The sequence below is a fragment of the Asparagus officinalis genome, chromosome 10 (assembly GCF_001876935.1).
Source record: "Asparagus officinalis chromosome 10, Aspof.V1, whole genome shotgun sequence".
Lineage (NCBI taxonomy): Eukaryota > Viridiplantae > Streptophyta > Magnoliopsida > Asparagales > Asparagaceae > Asparagus > Asparagus officinalis.
In genome coordinates this window covers 57115424-57136334 of record NC_033803.1, presented here as the reverse complement: position 1 = coordinate 57136334, position 20911 = coordinate 57115424, and the positions used below count along the sequence as shown (strand labels likewise).

The window sequence follows — 20911 nt, the reverse complement described above, 5'->3', positions numbered from 1 at the left end:
TCTAATAACCAATAATGCTTTTTCCCACTATCCGGTCTAAATCAACTACCTTCCACATCTTAAGTCTTTTTTCTTTGTCTTTCAATTTCTTGTAAATCATTGTTCTTGTTCTCAGTGGCGGACCCACCTTAGTTCAAGATGGTTCACTTGAACCACCTCAGATTTTCAAAAAAGGTTATATACTATACATATCACCAAAAATACCAATGGTCTCTACAGCCTAGTGATATCAAAGCTGGTTTAAAAAAGTGAGTAAGAGGTCTGTAGTTTGATACTCCAACCTTGCACATTTGTTTTTTCTTAACAAACCTCCCCTCATTTTTTTCTTATTCTGCATGTGGCTAATTGGCCATGTATATTTTGAACCACCATTAAAAATGGTGTAGATCCGCCACTGCTTGTTCTTTTTTGTCAAAAGTCTAATACATATAAGAATAATCTAATTCCGTGCATTGCACCTGTAACTACTAAGAAGAAATAATGTCACTAGTAGAGATGCAAAATAATCTGAATACATCCGGATATTTTAGTTAAGTTAAAACTGAGTCAAGTCTCTAACATATAGTCTCATTGAATCCTCAACCTGATCACGAGTTGATTACAGTTATCAGAATTAGACTACAGAGAGTAGAGAAAGGTAAAAAGTTGATATTGGAAAATCACCGTCTCCGTTGCCATTTCCTGTTATCTTCAAGTGAATTTCTTCCCTCTTTCTCTCTCATACTTACTTGAATCTCACCATTGATTCTTCTAATTGATCACTGCAACCACCTCTCCTTCCACCCTAAACCCCAAATTGACGTTCATATTTCTGTTAGCCCCAATTAATTTGATACCTGAAGCTATTCAATACTTTTTTAATTGACTAGGGTGTGGTCGGAAGTGTGCCCGAGGGTGTGCCTGTAGCGCCTCCCCTTTATTATACCATTAGAAGAAAAAATCTTATTTATTTCAACCCTGTTAAATGACTATAGAAATGGCAACTGAAAAATCTCCTCCCAGGGTTAGATTCAGTGTGACAAGTTAGCAAAGAAGCCCTAAAATTGCACTTGCACTTCACCTCAATGCTCCTCTCATGGTGACAAGAAGAAAAAGCAAGCACAACTTCATTGGAGAAGTAAATCACATGAATTGACAATATCGAATTTCAGATACTGACAAAAAATCACATGAATTGACAAAGTTAGGATCTAGATTTTTTTTGGGGAAAAGTATGGAGGTTGTAAGAGAGAGAGAGAGAGAGAGAGAGAGAGAGATTTAAGTTAGGCGAGTAGGTGTAATAATGAGTTAAAGTTTGGTTTAGGGTGGGTTAACATTAATATCACGTGCATAACACATCAATTATGAAAGGGTAATACAGGAAATCAGCTAAAAATATACTAAGAATTGGGTTCCGGTAGTTGATCGGAGAAAAAAAAACAAAATTAGGCTGTGTTTGGGAACATGGATTTGGGCCCTGGATTTTAAATCCAAGGTATTGCAAATCCAAATCCCTAGTTTGGGTTACAAAATTGAGCTAGAATTTCAAATCAAATTATTTTAAAAAGAGAATTTGAAAGCCCAAAAACCCGTATTTGAAATCCTACCCTACCCCTTGTCATTTACCAAATCCCGATCCCAAACTCCTCTCTCGTTTCTCAGCTCCGACGATCCCCGACTCCTCCTCTCTCTCGTTTCTCAGCTCCGACCGATCCCGACTCCTCCTCTCTCTCGTTTCTCAGCTCTGACCGATCTCGAATCTCTCTCTCTCAACGCAGCAACGCAGGTATCTCTACTCCCCTTCTCCTCTCTCGTTGAAACCCTAGATCTGATCTAGGGTTTCGGTCTCCCCATTAATCCTCTCTCTCCCCCTTCCATCGAAACCCTAGTTCTGACTTGGATTTTCTCTTTTGTAGCTTGTTTCCTCTCTTTCAGTTGGTCTCCTAGATCTAGGGTTAGTTTTGGGTTTCGTCTGATTTTTTTTTTTGGGATTTACAGGCTACTGTCAGCGACTTGCAGGAGGAGATTCATACTAGAAGTAAGCGATTCATGTTTATGTGATTTTTTACTGTTCTTGGGAGGTTTATGTGATTTTGACAAATATTGGAGTTTTATTGCAAAATGCTGAAAGTTCATACCGGTTTAGTGAAATTTACCCATTATTATTCTTAGTTTGTCATTTGTTAAAGCCCAAACCGAGCAGAATGAGGAGGTTATATGTCTGCAGCATGGGTATTTTTTCTTAATCAGTCTATGAGGCACCATCTTTTAGTTACCAACAACCAAATGAGCTTGTTAAAGTGGGAAATAGAAGTCTGCAGCATGGGTATTGATTTTGATAGCATCTCTGTTGGCTTAGGATCCTGGCTCAGTGACAAAGAGATGTGATCCTGGGTATCAAACCTTGATATCTGGATACAAAACTATGTTATTAAACTGGTATCTGGATTAATCCTAGCCCGTTTAAGTTGAATCGCCAAACAAACCCCTAGAATACACATGAAATTCGAGAATTAATATGAAGTTGCCAATACTGCAGGATATTCACCAACATCGATCACATCCTTTGAGAATACATTTGAGAATTAATATGAAGTTGCCAATACTGCAGGTATGCAATGAAATTGATGGAAAATGAATTCATATACTGATTCAAAGAAATAAAGTTCATATACTGATTCAAAGAATGTAAGTTCCTATGCCTTTTGCTTTTACCCTATGCAATGAAATTGATGGAAAATGAATTCATATAAGTATCGATGCAGGCTCCTTACATATACTGATTCAAAGAATGTAAGTTCCTATGCCTTTTGCTTTTACCCTATGCAATGAAATTGATGGAAAATGAATTCATATAAGTATCGATGCAGGCTCCTTACTGGCTAACATATGATTTCCCTCCTGAGCTGAAAGAAAGATTAAACAAAGAATGGGGAACAAACTGGAATAGTCAAGCACAGAAGTGGTAAGCTTGTTACTTCAACCTCAATGGCCATAATTGGATATCAAATACTTTATTGGATATAGACTGAACATTAAGGAAGGCCCTTTAATACCTAATAAGTTGATTTTAGGAGCTCATTTACTACCATGCTGTTCCTGTTCTTTTTTTCTTTTTTTTTCATCTCCTGGTTTGGGTAATTGTATGCTTTGATTTTTGTTTGTAAGCATCTCTATCTGGAGAGCTGAAGAAGTTATCGTTTCAACTAGTCAACTTATTTGTCATTTATAAGAAGAATATGTTACCATCTAATTTCTAATTAAAAAAGATTATCTACTTGTGTATAGTTGAATACAATCCAAGCTCAAGTTTGAACCAAAAAATAAAAGGTTCCTCTCCAATGAGAGATGTTCAGTAATACTCCAAGGACTCCTAATATAGTGAGACATTCACAATTTTTAATGTTTGTAGAGAATTTATGCATGGCATTATATTTAGCCAGAGGTTGGATATCTTCCTACTGAGCTGGAAAAAGGCTTAGTTGTATTTCAGTTAAACTCAATTTTGATTAGTTTATAATCATGCTTCTATTTCCATCTAGACAGTTTAATAGCCATTTATTAGGAGGAAGATATTGGCTAAGAACAGAGTGAAAACAATACAGAAGTAATTCCTTTTTTTATTTGGGAACAGAAATTTTTGTTTTGTATGCATTGAAGGCAATGTTTCAAGTTAATTCAAATAGGTCTCTAAAATGCTGAAGCATTTAAAACTCCAGAGGTATAGAAATATCTTGTGTGTATATTAGTTTTAGACTTAGCCTAACCATGCAGCTCTGTAACTCCACAAGTATAGAAAAAACCTGTGCTTAAGGCTCTTGAGTCTTGCCTATGCCACCTTTTTTATCATTGAATAGAATTGGATTCACAATTTTTGTGTAGATTATAGTTCGCACTTTTGAGGATTGATGGATGCAGGAATATAATTTCACATTTTTAACGATGACTCCTGGTATGATTTTGAGTGAGCAATATTTATTGAGAAGAATGAGCTTGTACAAGTGTTACTCTTGTTGGCATCTGCATTGATTTAACACATTCAGCTAGTCTCACCTACGTTGTTGAAAATGAGTTCCTGTTTGTTGTTTCTATTACAATATTACTCTTATACAGTCATTTGCTTGGTAATAAGGTGACTCATTTCCATCCACTCATTCAAATGACCCCCACTTGAAAATAATCACCTTTTAATTAGCAATTACCATGATGCATGACATTATAGTTCTTTTTGTTTCCATACTTCTCTTGTTGGTTTTCTTGTTCTGTATTGATGGTACTTTATCAAATCTAGGGTTTCGTTTAGGTGATTAATCATTTGTATTTGATTTGTTCTTTGTGCCTGCATTCAGCTAATGAGTTTACCAACACTTTTCTCCTGTTTGTGTTCCCTCTTTCAGTTTACCAACACTTTTCTCCTGAATATGTACTGAATGACATATTCAGGCTGAACTACGCCTGATGGCGGTTGGTTTGTGTGTGTGTGTGTTGGGTGGGGGGTTGGAATTGTTTGAAGATTTGTTTGCTTTGTTTGGCTGTTTCATATTTCTTTTGTTGGGATGGAGTGATAAAAGGATTGAATGTTATAGACTTTTTTCCGCTGGAATGAATGAACCTGTAAACATATCTATCGTTGTTCTGACTTTTGTCAAAGATGGAAGTTATTCTTGGGTGGATGCTTTTGCTGCTGCAGAAACATTTTACATCTTTACTCTTATCCTTACACTTAGACTCTATGTGCGTTGAAGCGCCGTTAACTGTGTTGGGGTGCGTGTGTAGGTTCTCATTTTGTGGCTGGATGCCTTGATTCCAGTGGCAAAAGATGGGTCAGCTCTATCATATATTTACATTTATTCATGTAAATCTGATAGTAATTTTGGCATATATTGGCATAGATTTTATAAGGTGTCAAGTGATTTAAAATTTCATTGTGCCAGGATGCAAACTTATAGTTGTGACTTTTGGAGTGAGTGATGCTATCTTTATTCGACTGATTTTATTAATTTTAAAATTGATCCCTAAATTTTGAGTACTATGGCTGGGATTTGCTCCCTGACTCTTTTAGACATGGGTTGTGAAACTGAAGGCTGAAACTTTGGGCCCTGATGATGATAAACTCACATTTTTAAGTGTTTATGCAGGGATTAGTTTATGTGAAACTTAATCGAAATCACAAGCAGATATGCTTTGTTGATGTCATGCCTAGAAGTAGATGATGTAATAATAACAAGATATTACTTGTTTGTACTTGCTATATTCATTTTTTATACTTGTCGGATTTATTTTTGTATAAGTTTTATATACTAGCACCTCCATCAGAATACAGAATGTATACAATCTTGTACTTGTTTTCTTTTTTTTGTTTTAAAGTTCGATTTTTGTGACGTGGACTAATTGATGCTAAATTGTGTAATGTAGGACTCAAATTCTTCGAGACATGAAGTTGGGCGCATTGGAGAGAAAAGAGGAGAAGACTTGAAGGATAAATAGAGGATTCTAGATATGTTTTATTTTAATAGTTTATGTTGTCGTAATTTGGCTTGTTGTAGCAAATCATGGTTACTTCTTATAGCAAATCATGGTTATCAACTACCTATGGTATGTTGTGTTTTAAATGAAGGATTATTGTGGAGTGTAGAGCTTCTTATGAGGAGTGTTTGCTAAACTCTTTTGACTCGTCGAGTCTTTTATCATGGCTAGTTATTGGAGTAGTACTCTTGTTCTTTGGAGATTGAAGGTGATGTAGTATTGGATGAAGCCATGAAAAAATGGCGTAATAATAAATATTTTGGACATTATTATTATTTTTTGTATTCTCTCATACCGATTCATGAAGGACAAGATGTTTGCATGTGTATTTATAATTGCTAATAAAGAGATCAAACTTCTGAGGGGGTCGTGAAATTTACCCTAACTTTTTCCTCAATATAAACCATAATGTCCGCATTTGATTTAATTATTAAGGAGTTAAGAGAGAACATAAATTTTTTTAAAACACCAATTTCAAATCCAAATTCATGTATAATAAAGTGCATCCAAACATCATATTTTAAATCTGTGATTTCAAATCCTTGCATTTAGTGATGACATCCAAACAAAAGATTTTATCAAATCATGGATTTCAAATTCTAGATTTGAAATCCCATGATTTTAAATCAACCTTTCAAATCCAAATATTAGTTCCCAAACGCGTTTACAAAATTATTCGCAAAAAACGATCTATTCTAAAAATAATTGTCAACAATGACCTAGTTTTAACCATCTGGCTAAAACTGAGTCGGTTTTGACAAAAAAGACTTTGAAATTTTACGGGACTTGAAATCCCGTTTACAAAGTCCCGTGAAATCTTTTTTAACTATGAATCTTCAGGGGAGAGTTCTTTTAAAGGCAAAATTTTAAAATCGACCCATTTACAAAATTATTCACAAAAAAAACGACTTATTCTAAAAATAATCGCCAAAACCCACCCATTCACAAAATCTTATTAAACTCCTAAATATTATTAAAATAAAATTTCTTTTTCCTTGCCCCTCTCTACCTTTCATCCAAACAGACCATAAAGAAAGGAGAGAGTTCTTTTAAAGGCAAAATTTTAAAATCGACCCATTTACAAAATTATTCACAAAAACTACTTATTCTAAAAAAAATCGCCACCCATTTACAAAATCCATCTTCTTTCCTTCACCGTCGGGCTTCTTCTTCCTCCGTTCTCTTTTTCTTTCCTTTCTTTTTTCCCCTTCAATTTTTTTTTTCTTTTGCTCCTCAGCATTGTTGGTTGTGCTGGACCTCCCCCTCCGCTCGCGGACGACCACATGACGGCGGGGAACAGTCGGCGAACAGAAACGACCGGCGACAAGGTCCGTCAGTTCTAGGTTTTTTTTTTTGCCCTCAATTTTCCCCAAAATTCCAACTTCACAATTCTCAATAGTGCTAGTTTAGATTGGATGCTACTTTGATAACCCTCGTGTTTCTCTCCTTTCCTTTTCTTCTTCACCCTAATTCAACTTCCGGAGACCCATCAAGCTCAGGTGGCGGCGGTGTGCAGTAGTAGGATTGGGACATTTACATAAAACCCCCTATTAAGATTGTCTTGAAGTTTCTTAAGACAAAAAAAAAAAAAATAGGATACTTGAATTTTGTATAGGGTCACTACGACTAAGTTGAGTAATTTTGTGCAGCACAGCCCTGTAAGAACCGCATAACGTTAGGAAATCGAAGTTAAGACGGTGAGAGGATGAATGCGGGCAACATCAACTCGGTGTTTTATGCCGAGTCCTACCACCCGATTCAAGCCGGGAGCATCGATGGGACTGACATACTTCCTCATGACAATGCGGTTTATAGAGCTGTGCTCTGTTCTTCCGCCGGGCTCTGTACTTTGCTCTCCTCATATATTTTCCCCCCTCTCCTATTGATATTATGCTCATGAGTGAATCAGTTGTTATTAACTCATGATCTCAGATGACCCATTTGGCGATCCCAAGGTAATCGGGGACCCTTACTGCACTTTGTTCGTTGGAAGGCTTTCGCATCTAACCGATGAAGAATCTCTTCGAAAGGTGAGATTTTGACATGTGGGTTACTGGAACAAAAATCTCCTTTTTGTTGCTAGTTTAGGAAGTGGATATGCTGATATTTTGTTTGTTGGTGCCTAGGCCATGAGCAAGTATGGGAGGGTGAAGAACTTGCGGTTGGTCCGACATATTGGTAACACGATAATCTGAAAATCGACTGATAGTTGATGACATAATTATAGATCTGGGCTTTTAGAGTTGTGTATTTTATGTTATGTTACTCAGGGATGACAATGAATAAATTCTAATGCACAGTGTACCCTAATCATGTTATTGACCATTAGCAAAACCAGCACTTCAATACGAAAATTTAAATGACCAACAAGGTGTAAGATCACATAAGAGGTAAATAATTGAAACCCTAAACTGTAAACTAAGATTCACCACTTACCATCTATAGGTAAAATCCATGATTGACTGGCTCCCTCAAAGTGCAAAAGATAACTATCGCCACATTCATGCATCATTGTAGGCATTATTTGCTCTTTTGATTGCTGAGGCACTTCATGAAGTATGAGGCAAAAATCTCTTGGATCACAAGCTCATCCTGAGCAGGCTCCGCCCAAAAAACGGAACATGATTGTGTAACCAATTCTGCTAGTAGGAGAACATGATTAAGTAATCAAAGGTTCCCTGCTTTTGACGATGATTTTCCAATGTCATGGAACAGCAAGGCCTGGGGCTAACTCCAGAGCAGGAGACCCGTGTGATCTGTGATCTTACTATGTGGTCAGAGAGAAAGTTGAAGTTCTACCTCTTAAAAAACAAGACATGCCTGGCGGGTTTTCCAAAAAAAATTAGCATTGATGTTCCAAGGAATATGATGCTCCTCTCTCATAGGTAGGTTACAGATTATTACGTGATGGTAGCATATCCAGAATTCTAGGCACAAGCCAGAGATCTTGTCTGAAGAGAAAAGAGAAAAAAAGTGAAGAAGGTTTCAACCATAAAATCATAATTGCTACAAATCAAATATGGGTGCGAAATGTTCTGCTACAGCCTTTTATTTGGTGCTCGCCAATGCTTTCATGTCTATGTTTTTGTACCAATGTTTTGGATGCTCTTTTTGCACTGAGTCGATGTTATATACTATATACTTTTCCAAATATTGTGATGTCTTTTTATGAGTATTTGGATCTCTCTGTTTGATGTACTTGTGATGTTTCATGCATGTTGTCAATAGGTTTTGATAATACAAATATTTTTTGCAGAATTTATCTAGAAATCTTGACTTTCCTTTTAGCTACAATTTTACCTAGGTATTTCATTTGTTGCTTTGTGTTCCTTGCTTTTGCTGATAATGCAATGATATGCTAGAAAATAATTTGACAAGTCCAATCAAAATAAAATTAGACTTGTTAGCTTAAGTGCTTTGAAAAGTCCTTGGAGCATGCCACTATTAGATACCATGTATTATGCACGATTCCTTTTACTTTCTCAAACTTTTTTTCTATTAGTTGATTTGTCAACGTCTCTCAGTAATTTTGGTTGCTTTTGCAGTAACTGGCGCCTCATGTGGTTATGCTTTTGTTGAATATGAAACTGAAAGAGAAATGCGCTGTGCATATGAGGTTCTAATTCTATGCCTAAATTTGACCTTACATTTCGACTTTTAAGGCTTGATTTCTGGGTTAATTCATCGATAATTTTGAATATCTGCATGTTTTTGTGAGGGTAAAGTATAAAGTTGGAATTTATCAGAAGAAGGCAAATCCTTCTAATTCCGTACGATGTATACATTGATTTGTGCGGACTATTGGTTATGAGCTACGCTATATAAACTGTTGCAAAATTGATTATAAAGTGTCATCGAAGTTGCTTATCTATATAATGCTAGGAGTGCTCACAAAATGAATATTTTTCTATTTAATGAGTTAAGCAGATTTATAAAATGAAAAGTCCAGGTTTAGAGCAGTTTTTTTTTTTTTGATGAATTGAATATTGAATGAACTTTTGGATCTATGGATCCCTGTGTAACTTCAGAACCAAATTTCTAGAGTAAATAAAACTCAACCTCTTCTTCCAATATTTAGATCAAAGAAAGACTTGGGAGAAATACATTTTTTAGAAACATCTGCCATAGAACTGGAGTTAAAAAACATTTATTCTTATAAATTTTTTTGATTTGTTGATGGTAGTGGGTAAACATCTCCTGCAGTTAGCAAACTAGTGGACGCTTTCTTAAGTTACATTCTAATTGTTCATGGCATCTGATGACCATTATAATTCTTTCCCTGCCTTCAATCTAGAATTCATATTCTTACTATATAAAGCCACAACATGGATACCCATCTTTAATAAATCAAAGAAACATCTCATGATATAATTGTGCCTAACCGGTTATGACCTATCAAGCTCATGTTTCTGCTTTAAGGTAAAAAGGTTGTTGAACCTATACCTCAGTTGGATCTCTCTTATAGATAGGTTTCTGCTCCTGTACGAGGTCCCTATCAAGTTTTGGGCAATAGACAGCACTGCGTAATTTCAGGTATAAAATAAAAGGTAAAATGGCCATATACATAGTGGACACATGTCACATCAAATGCAAGGTTTATCTAATTGAGAAAGTATGGAAAGATTGAAGAGATGTTCGAGAAATTGCTAAATGAGGAATACAAAGAGGATCCATTTCATTACTGTGGAAATTGGCAGTTCTAATATTTTGTAATTTGAAAACTGATGGACACAACTTTGAGGATGTTACACAAGGATAAAGCAAAACTATCTGTTAGCTGATGCAGCCTCTATGCAATTTTAACCTATTGCAGACAGTAGTTTTGGTGTTGTTTGACCTTAAGGCTGCCATGAAGATTTTGGTCTGCCCATGAGAGCATACATTTTTCGACAAGCATGTTGGATGTGGGTTGTTCCTTATGGGGTTAGAGAGTCTAAAGACTCCATTTTTATTATTATGTTGATTGTTCATGGGCCATAAATTTGACTTCAACTTAAAATTTGATAGCATTTAAATTGAGAATAGGATCGGAGGATAGGGATTATTTGGATTTTTTACCAGTGATATTTAATCTATGCTGTTGTGATTACTATAACTACTTTCCAAAGTTATTATAAATTGCATATTCAATTTGTACAATTTAGGTACACTTTTGGAGTTTATATTGAAAATTTAAGCTGTTTTCTAACCTCTATGGAAGTTACCCTGTTCCAGGAACCATGTATCAAGTATGTTAAGTTGTTACCCCATTCTATGCGCTTAGCATATTCTATATAGTGTATAGCGTATAGTCTAAATTATACATTTGCTATATTTTTTATCATTTGCCTTCTGGCACGAAGCAACTGCTAACCCATTGTATGGGTTGTTGAACCTGGGTTAGGCATCTATTGCTATATGATAGCATAAGGGTTGAAAGGCTACTGAAAGTAGTTTTTTAAATCTTTTGCATGGGGAAAGTAAAATGGTTATTTAACTACAAGATCTAAACACAAATAAAGGCCTCATTGTAAGTATAACATTGGGTCATTATCATGTACCTAGCATGCAAACTACGGTATTGTGATGAAAGTATAGCAGAAGATGAACTATGAAGAATGAAGTTATAATCTGAGAAAGCAATGACTGAGACAAACTAAAGTTTTGATGAATTCCAAGAGAGATTGACTGGGAGCCAACGTACTTTTATGTCGTTTTCTTCCATTTTGGGGAACTTATTTGGCCGGAAGCTGGGAGTTTTATTATCTTCTTATGCTTATTTGTGTGATCACCATGACTTAAGAACAATATATGTAGGTGATGCTTTGTTATACCTGGTCATTGTATTTCTTTTTTCATATTAGGTTAATGTTTACTCTCTCTGCGGACCGTACTTTAGGATGAAAGATGTAGCCTTTCTCTCAAGACTGAAGCTTAATTTCTTAAGATGCAAAGTTTATTCTTGGATTTAGTTACTCAGATATAACCTAGAGAACATTTATAGTCTTTATAGAGAGAGCATTACATAGAGGGCAAGAGCATTGACTTGTTAGCTGCTACCAAAAGGCATAGAATATAAAGGATATTTTGGAGTGACCAAGGACATGTATATTGGGTAGGGATAGAGCATCATGGACCTAGAGAAGCAAATAGTTGGGAGGGTTGATCGATCCAATCAGAAGTTCAGATGAAATTCACTTGCGAATGCAAACATAAAGTTCTGTTTGCTATCATATTGGCAAAATGATTGAGACCTGAAGGTAGTTCGGTTGAGTGTGCAATCCATATTTTGCAAAAAACTCTCAATATAGTCAGTCAGAGCTTGACAAGAACTCTAATATCATTTAGAATCATATTGAGAAATGTTGATTGCAAATAGACCCCCTTAGTATCACCCAATTGCTAGACCCCGTGTACTTCTATTTGTGCACATAAAACCCCCGCGTATTGGCCCAAGTTTGAATACACCCTCTTAGTGAACCTTTTTGACTCTCCTGAAAGTAAAAAAAAAGAATTGGGGGTCTATTCAAAGCAATAGAACTATAGGGGGTCTATCTGCCTCCTTAGAACCTTTTTAATGTTTTAAGAGTAAAACAAATTCGCTCAGGGGTCTATTCGCACAAAAAGAAGGGGTCTATTCGCAATTGGGTGGAACTATAAGGGGTCTATTCGCAAATAACCCAATTGAGAAATAGCTGTGTGATCTCTAGAATAACTGTTGAGTTATTTAGATACTAAGTGAATTAGTCAATGTTGTAAGGACCTAGTTGTAAGAATGCATTAATATAAAAGAGGGGTCTCTCAATGAGAGAAACTAACCCTAATATTTTCCCCAAAACTCTACATGGTATCAGAGCCAAACCTAACCTAGCCGCCTTCCTCTTCAACCCGACGAAGCCCCGATTCTCCTTCTTCTTCTTCGCGTCGAACTTGCTCAGGCACCCGACGAAGCCCCGATCCCCTCGAGCGCGATCGCCTGCTGATAGTTGAGCACAATCAGGTTGAAGCGGTGATTCCCTCGAGCGCGATCGCCTGCTGAGTCGGTCTTGGCGTCGACAGCAGGATTGACGGGTCGTAGATGTCCTCGTAGGCGATGAAGGCGGTGTCCTTGTTGGTCCCGATGCGGATCTGACGGGTCGCGCCATACTGATGAAGCCGCTCGAGATGTTGAAGCGGATCTGACGGGTCGCGTCGAACCAGAGGGGACGCCCGTGGTTGTGAAGGCCATGCTCGTGTCGAAGACCGCTGAGAAGGAGACCAAGGAGAACGATGGGGCCAAGCTCGTGTCGAAGAAGGCCAAGCTCGTGCTCTCAATTTGACGAGCTGAAGATCTGATTTTTAGGTTCGGTATCTTTTAGGGCTTTTTTATTTTCTTAAAAAAAAAGTTATATTAGTTTGAAGAGGAGTGCTGTGTTTATTGAGATTTGGGGATTGTTGTTGTTTTCTTGGGGAAGAGGAGATGAGCTGATTAGATCCAGAAAAAAAAGAAAAGGAAAAAAAGAAAAAAGAGAGGGATGTCTAACTGTTGCTGATTAGATCTAAGAAAAAAAAGAAAAAAAGGAAAAAAAAGGAGGGATGTGTCATTTGTATTAAATGATTCTTTCTTCTTTTCTCGAATTGTAATAGCTTATTATTTAGGTTCCCTCGACAGGTCAGTCCTAGAACTGATGAGAGAAGAGCTGATACCTCACTTTGTTGAGATATCTTGCTTTTTGGTTCTTGTTTCCTTGGTGAAACAGGAATTATTATTGATCTATCTCTTTTGTTGTGCTGTCGAAGTGTTACCGGATTTTTTCGTTGCGCACCACAAGAATACAAGTTGGATCGATGACGAAGACTGAAAAAAATCTGATGGAGGAGATCATCAAGAAGTTGAATAACCTGAGGGTATTCCAGATCGAGAAGGAGATCAGCGCTATAGTCCAGGGAGAGAGGACTGTACAGGAGTACGCCACAGAGCTGGAGCGCTTGTGGCTCGATCACGATCACTTCTCGCCCCTAGCGAGTTGCAAGGACCCGGAGTGCAATGAGCGCGAGGCCTCTTTGCAGAAGAGGACCATGTTGTTTCTCTGAGGTTTGGCTCCAGCGTATGAGCAGAGGACGGCATTGTTACTAGCCCAGACGAAGATCCTACCACTGGAGAAGGCAGTCTCGGTCATGATACAGGAGGAGAGCCGTATCAGACTACAGTCTGGGATAGGTGGACTTACAGGGGAGAAGTCTGCACTGGTGGTATCCAGCCCGGATAACACTGGATTCAAAGGGGAGACTAGGCAGTGCTTCAACTGCGGAGAGGTAGGGCATCTGAGACAGATGTGCCCTAAGTCACCCAGAGAAAGGAATTGGGGTGAACGTGGTCAGACTGGTGGCCATGCAGGTCGAAGAGGCAGGGGGCGTGTAGGCCAAGGAGTTGCTCACCTAGCTGTGGCAGATGAGTCTCAGACTACTGCTGGGATGACTGAAGATGAAATAACAGAGATGGAGGAACTACGTCTGTTCAAGCTTCAGGCTGAGAGTTCGAAGGGCAAGGGACAAGTCACCCAGGATCTGGCTACCACTACATGCTTTGGTAACTTTATTGGTTATGCTCATGCGAACAAAGGTACACAGGTTCAGGCACTTGCATCCACTAAAACTCATGTTGATTGAATCATAGACTCAGGTGCATCTAGGCATGTCACAGGAACATCTAGTGAGTTTGCATTATATTATCCGAGTAAGCATTTACATCCTGAGACAGTTCAGACTGCTGATGGGACATCCCAACCCATCAGGGGTACTGGCTCGGTCCATTGCACTTCATCTGTTACCTTGTCATCAGTATTGCATGTTCATTCGTTTCCAGTTAACTTACTCTCAGTTAGCTCTCTCATTGATCAATTAAATTGTACCGTGTTATTTGATCGAGATTTGTGTGTCTTTCAAGAGAAGGAAACAGGGAGGAGGATTGGGACTGGTATCAGACGTGATGGTCTTTGGTATTTGGACAGGGAGACAACAATGATTGCTTCTACTGTTAGCGGAGGGCCAGAGGCAGAAGCGATGCTTCAACATTGCCGGTTAGGGCATTTATCTTTTGAGAGTTTAAATAGATTAGAACCTGAGTTAATGAAGAAAGTGGATAGAAAAGAGTTATTTTGTAATGCATGTGAACTTGGAAAACATACTCGTTCTATTTATAGAATGATTGGTCTTCGAAGTTGTGAATCATTCGCACTTGTCCATTCTGATGTTTGGGGACCATGTCCTACTACCTCTATCAGTGGTTTTAGATGGTTTGTTACTTTCATTGATTGTTATTCACGTATGACCTGGATATACATGATGAAGCAGAAATCAGAGGTTTACAAATGTTTTCAAGATTTCTCGGCTTATGTGAAGACACAGTTTGGAGTGCAGGTGAAGATTCTTCGAACAGATAATGGGACTGAGTATGTCAATAAGGAGTTTGCAGCTTTCATCTCTAATCAGGGAATTGTTCATCAAACCACCTGCCCAGACACCCCTGCTCAGAATGGGGTGGCTGAGCGTAAGAACAGGCATCTACTGGAAGTGGCACGCTCATTGATGTTGACAATGAATGTGCCTAAGTTTTTATGGAGTGAGGCTGTTATGACAGCAGCTTATTTGATCAACAGGATGCCATCAAGAGTATTAGGGATGAAGACACCATGTGAGATGCTTTTGGGCTCGAATGTTTTTGTTGTTCCACCAAGAGTGTTTGGATGCACATGTTATGTGAGAGATCACAGAATGATGGTAATCCGCAAGCAGTTAAATGTATTTTTGTTGGCTACTCATCAAGCCAAAAAGGATATAAGTGTTGGTGTCCCACTGAAAGAAGGTTGTTTGTCAGTATGGATGTGACTTTTCGGGAGTTTGAACCTTTTTATGGGGAGAAGACGGAGTTGAGTTCCTTGTTTGGAGATGGCTCTACTGATGCTAGTAGAGAGGGGGAGAATGAGAATGAGAATGATATTGTGGTCGGGATGATTCCATGTCCTCTTGAGTCACCGAGTAGTGATGGTACATCGCCGAGTAGTGGTGGTGACTTAGGAGTTGGTAGTCAAAGTCAGGGGGAGCTGAGAGTATACACGAGGAGACAGAAACAGCAGCATGAGCCGCCTCCCGTGCCTGTGTCAGTACCCACAAATGTTGATGACCCAAGTCCCTCCTCTCCAGTGCCTTGCTCTTCTCCTCCACCTGAGTCGATAGGTAACGATTCCTTCTCTGATACCTCTGATACTCCTGTCTTGCCCCGCAGAACCTCTAGAGTCAATGTTGGAAAACCTCCAGCTAAGTTTGGTAATTGGGATACTGATATTGCGAATTACATTTCATATGCATCCATTCCACCTGCATATAAGTCATTCATTGCATCGTTGCATTCAGTGCCTGTACCTAACAACTAGCAGGTAGCTAAGCAAGATCCTAGATGGTTGAATGCCATACACGAGGAACTCTAGGCCTTGAAGAAGAATGACACATGGGAGTTGGTACCTTTGCCAGCTGGGAAACGTGCTGTTGGATGTAAGTGGGTGTATACGGTTAAGCAAACTCCAGAGGGAAAGATCGACAGATACAAGGCCAGATTGGTTGCTAAAGGCTACAGCCAAACATACGGCATTGACTATGACGAGACATTTGCTCCAGTAGCAAAGATGAGTACTGTTAGAGTGTTGGTGTCATGTGCTGCCAACTTTAATTGGCCACAACATCAGCTAGATGTCAAGAATGCCTTTTTACATGGAGATCTTCAAGAGGAGGTATATATGGAGATTCCACCAGACTTCACTACTTCTCAAGTAGCTGGGAAGGTATGCAAGTTGAAGAAGTCTTTGTATGAGTTAAAACAGTCTCCGAGGGCATGGTTTGATAGATTCAGGTTGGCAGTTTGTGGTATGGGGTACAAGCAGTGCAATGGTGATCATACTGTGTTTTATAGGTACTCCAAAACTCGTATCACTATCCTGGCGGTCTATGTTGATGATATTGTAATCACTGGAGATGACGCTGAGAAAATCCTACTGTTGAAGAAGAAATTGGGAGAGGAATTTGAAGTTAAAGATCTGGGGCAGTTGAAGTACTTTCTCGGAATTGAAATTGCAAGGTCGCGAAAGGGTATAGTGCTTTCTCAGCGGAAGTATGCTCTAGATCTTCTCTCAGAGGGATGTTGGGGTGCAGAGTTGCACCTACTCCTATTGAGCAGAATCATAAGATGAGTGCCGAGGGTGGGGACCCTGTGAGTAAAGAGCAATATCAAAGATTGGTTGGACGACTTATATATCTATGCCATACGAGACCTGATATTACTCATGCAGTGAGTGTGGTAAGTAGATATATACATGATCCCAGAGAGCAGCATATGGAGGCAGTTCGCAGAATTCTTAGATATATTAAAGGAAGCCCAGGAAAGGGGTTATGGTTCAGGAGTTTTGAACATCTGAGAATTAAAAGCTATTGTGATGCTGATTGGGCGGGTTGTATGGATGATCGTAGATCCACTACAGGCTACTGTGTATTTGTTGGAGGCAATCTCGTATCTTGGCGTAGCAAGAAGCAAGATGTTGTGGTTAGGTCTACAGCTGAGGCCGAGTACAGAGCTATGGCAGTTAGTCTGTGCGAGTTGATGTGGGTAAAAAACATATTATCTGAGCTGCGCTTGTTTAGAAGAGACTCCTTACAACTTTGGTATGACAGCAAATCGGCGATTAATATTGCAAACAATCCAGTTCAGCATGATCGCACCAAACATGTGGAGATTGATCGGTTCTTTATCAAGGAGCAACTGAATAGAGGAGTTCTGACTTTGAGCTATGTGAAATCAGAAGAGCAGTTAGCTGATTGTTTAACAAAAGGATTAGGTTCTAGAGAGTATGATATCTTTTGTAACAAGATGGGGATGATTGATATCTATCGCCCATCTTGAGGGGGAGTGTTGAGTTATTTAGATACTAAGTGAATTAGTCAATGTTGTAAGGACCTAGTTGTAAGAATGCATTAATATAAAAGAGGGGTCTCTCAATGAGAGAAACTAACCCTAATATTTTCCCCAAAACTCTACAATAACAATAAAACTGGCACCCAAATTTATGATCTGGGGTTGCTTGTACTTCAAAACATTAACTAGTTGGGTTAGCTTAGTATGCACAAGTTGGCCAGCCCAGTGTGGGTACCGAAGAACCACCCTGAGACAGACCCAAATTGCAAGTGCCAATTTTTAGCTTGTCTTTTGATTGTTGGTACTATTAGCTTTACTTGCTTCTCAACCTTTCTGTTGTATGTAGGATGCACACCATTCTCTCATTGATGATAGCGAAGTGATTGTAGATTATAACAGGCAGCAACTAATGCCTGGATGGATTCCACGACGGTTGGGTCAGTTGAAGAAAGGAACTTTTTTTATATTTAGTAAATTATTTTCATTTATTGAAATATATATCATTTGACAGGAGGGGGCCTGGGAGGGAAAAAAGAGTCTGGTCAGCTTCGGTTTGGTGGTCGAGAGAGACCATTTCGGGCTCCTTTGTATACACCTAATTCTCAGCTCTCCTTTTATTTGAGACAGCATTAATTTGCCTCAATTATGTTCATACTATCTATCATTGATCATCACTTTTATATAATTTATCAGCAACCTTTATCTTAGTATCTTTTATCCAAGGATAACTACCTTAAATGTCGGATTTCTGTCTTTCTTTGGTGCAGGCGTCCAATCCCCTATGACGATTTGAAAAGGCTTGGTATTCCACCTCCTCCTGAGGGAAGATATATGTCACGCTTCCAGGTATATTCTTAGCTATCGATTGAATGCATAATTTTGTCCTCTTTTAGCTCTTGTTCGAAGATTATGGGTGCATAACCTTATCTAGGGCCAGACCTGAGATAAAATTTTTAGCTTTAATTGCAGATAAATACCTCAAAGTTCCACACATTTTTTGTTAAATATTTGAAGTCTGAATTTACCAAAACGACACTCTAGAACATGTAACATAGTTGACAGTTGAGATGTAAATTGACATCTTTATCCTTCTTCCTTCTTTTCTTCTTGGCCAAATTAGAGTTTTATCATTGAGGAGTCCTTATCATATTGCATCTTACTGATGATCGCCAATGGAGCACCATCAGTGGTGGCGATAGTCGAGATCAGCCTCTGGGTGATGAAGAGGAGCACAGTCACTATGAATGAGGAGGGTTTGGATTGAGGGAGATGAAGAGGGATTTAGAGGGTTTCTTATCAAACGGGAACAAAAAAAATGTGAAAAATGTGACCGTTGAGTGATCTATTTTCAGTAGATTCTTTATCAACCAACTAACAGAAAGTTTCATGTATAAAAGTAACCTAAAATTTGTTAAACAACATATGATAAATTAATAACGCATTAAATGATTATTTTCTGCAAATTTTGACTCAAAACTGTGGTTACAGATTCCATCACCCCCAAGACGGAAAAGCAGTAATCTAAGCAGAGAGGGTTCATCATCAAGGCATAGAAAATCTGCGGACAGGGAAGAGCCTTCAAGACGAAGAAGCAGTCACATGAGCAGTGAATACCCGCTTTCAAGGCACAGAAAATCTGAGGAGAGGGAAGAGTCTTCTAGATCAAGAAGCAGCTACACTAGGAGAGAGGATTCAAGTTCAAGGCATAGAAAATCCGAGGCGATGGAAGAGCCTTTGAGATGGAGAAGCAGCCATATAAGCAGAGAGGATTCGTCTTCAAGCCACAGGAAGTCTGAGGAAAGAGAAGAGCCTTCGAGATGGAGAAGTAGCCATATAAGCAGAGAGGATTCATTTTCAGGCCACAGGATGTCTGAGGAGAGAGAAGAGCCTTCGAGATGGGGAAGCAGCCATACAAGCAGAGATGATGCATCTTCAAGGTACAGGAGAGATGAAGATGGGGAAGATCGTAGTCATAGGGTAAGAAGCCCATCTGAGAGGGATGAGGCATCTCACAAGCGCCATAGACATCATAGCAAACATTCTCATCGACATAATAAGACGTCAGCTACTGAAGAGTACAACCCACATTAGAGAAAACAGCCTTTAGATGTTCGTCACATAAGCAGAATGCTCCTTTAACCCCCAGGCTACAGAATCTTCCCTCGTTCTCCCATCATCGTGAAAGAGTCAGAGACTGAAGAACTCGTTAAAATGAATCAAGCGTTAAATCAGCAGTTTTGGAAGTATATACTTGAAGGATGAGCTGAAGATATGTAATTTGATGTTTGTAACCTAGGTTCTACCTAGCCAATATTTTAACCGCTGTTACTGGGTTTAGCCTACATCATATAGCAGAGGATGTTAGTAAAGAGAATAATGTTATTGACAAAACGATAGATTCTATTTCTGCTACTTTTAAACAACAATGACTGCTTGTTTGGCTAGAAAGGCAACTTTCTAAAATGATAACGTTACGACTATGTGGTATCTTGCTTCTTAAATATTTTTCTGTTCCTAAAGTGTTCGAAGTACTGAAGAAGCAGTTGAAATATGTATCGATTTAGGAATAAAATTAATTTTTATTACATTGATATTCCTCAATCTAAATAAAATCTCAAATGATTCTTTGTTTCTCTTCCTAATGACATTTTCAATTGCTATCCAAACAAAAAAGAATAATGATAATTACAGCATTCTATTGTACATCACTTCTACACTATATAAGAAAGAGGAGTTCTACACTATAAGAAAGAGGAGTGTGGGCTCCTTGACGAGTCATTAATTATGAAAAAAATTGAAGACAATGAACCACACACTTTTTTCTCTCATGCTCGTTTATGTTCCAGTTGCCGTATCTGAAAATGTGGGTACATTTTAAGCTGCCGTATCTGAAAATGTAGGTACATTTTAAGCAGTGCAGGATCACCTTGCAGGCTTCCGCCATCGTTAAATTCGAGCTTTTAATGGATCCCCTGAAAGTTTCGATAAGCTGTTTAGAGTCGCATTCAACCAATCCACACTTAAAAATTTGCAACTGCCCTCACAATTGAGGCCAAATCGTAGAAACCTTCCAAATTGGTATTGTGAATTGCAATTGAAGGATACAACAAATATCAATGTACATACTGGCATAATATGTAAGTTCATAACAGCTGAAGCAAGTATCTTCTTGCTGCAGTTTAAAAGACGCATCATTCAACCACCCACAACTAATTTGAAACTGCCAAACACAGTTGAAAGCCAATTTGGTATTCAACATAAAGATGATGGGGGAATATTGCAATTGAAGTATACAACAAATATCAATATATATACTGCCATAATATGAAGTTTACAACAGCTAACACAAGTATCTTCTTGCTTGAGTTTAAAGGTGGCGTTCATAGTAATCTCAACGTACTGCTCTCTCTCAAACTATACCTTATGTACAATAATAGCATGGTATAACTAACAACTGAGTTGTAGATGTATATTAAAAGAACGACC

The 20911-nt window shown here is 38.4% G+C and overlaps 1 protein-coding gene across 2 annotated transcripts; it reads left to right on the top strand.

The window, feature by feature from the left end:
• LOC109825122 (U11/U12 small nuclear ribonucleoprotein 35 kDa protein) lies at nucleotides 6615-19904 on the top strand. 2 transcript variants are annotated; one of them, XM_020391858.1, is made up of 9 exons: nucleotides 6615-6833; nucleotides 7155-7349; nucleotides 7438-7535; nucleotides 7632-7683; nucleotides 9051-9121; nucleotides 17772-17862; nucleotides 17937-18012; nucleotides 18193-18271; nucleotides 18914-19904. In XM_020391858.1, exons 2-9 carry the CDS (start codon nucleotides 7211-7213, stop codon nucleotides 19514-19516), a joined length of 1209 nt encoding a protein of 402 aa, XP_020247447.1. In that variant the 5' UTR covers nucleotides 6615-6833; nucleotides 7155-7210; the 3' UTR covers nucleotides 19517-19904. The 2 variants fall into 2 exon arrangements, with proteins under 2 accessions (XP_020247447.1, XP_020247446.1); XM_020391857.1 differs by having other exon boundaries at nucleotides 6616-6833; nucleotides 7160-7349.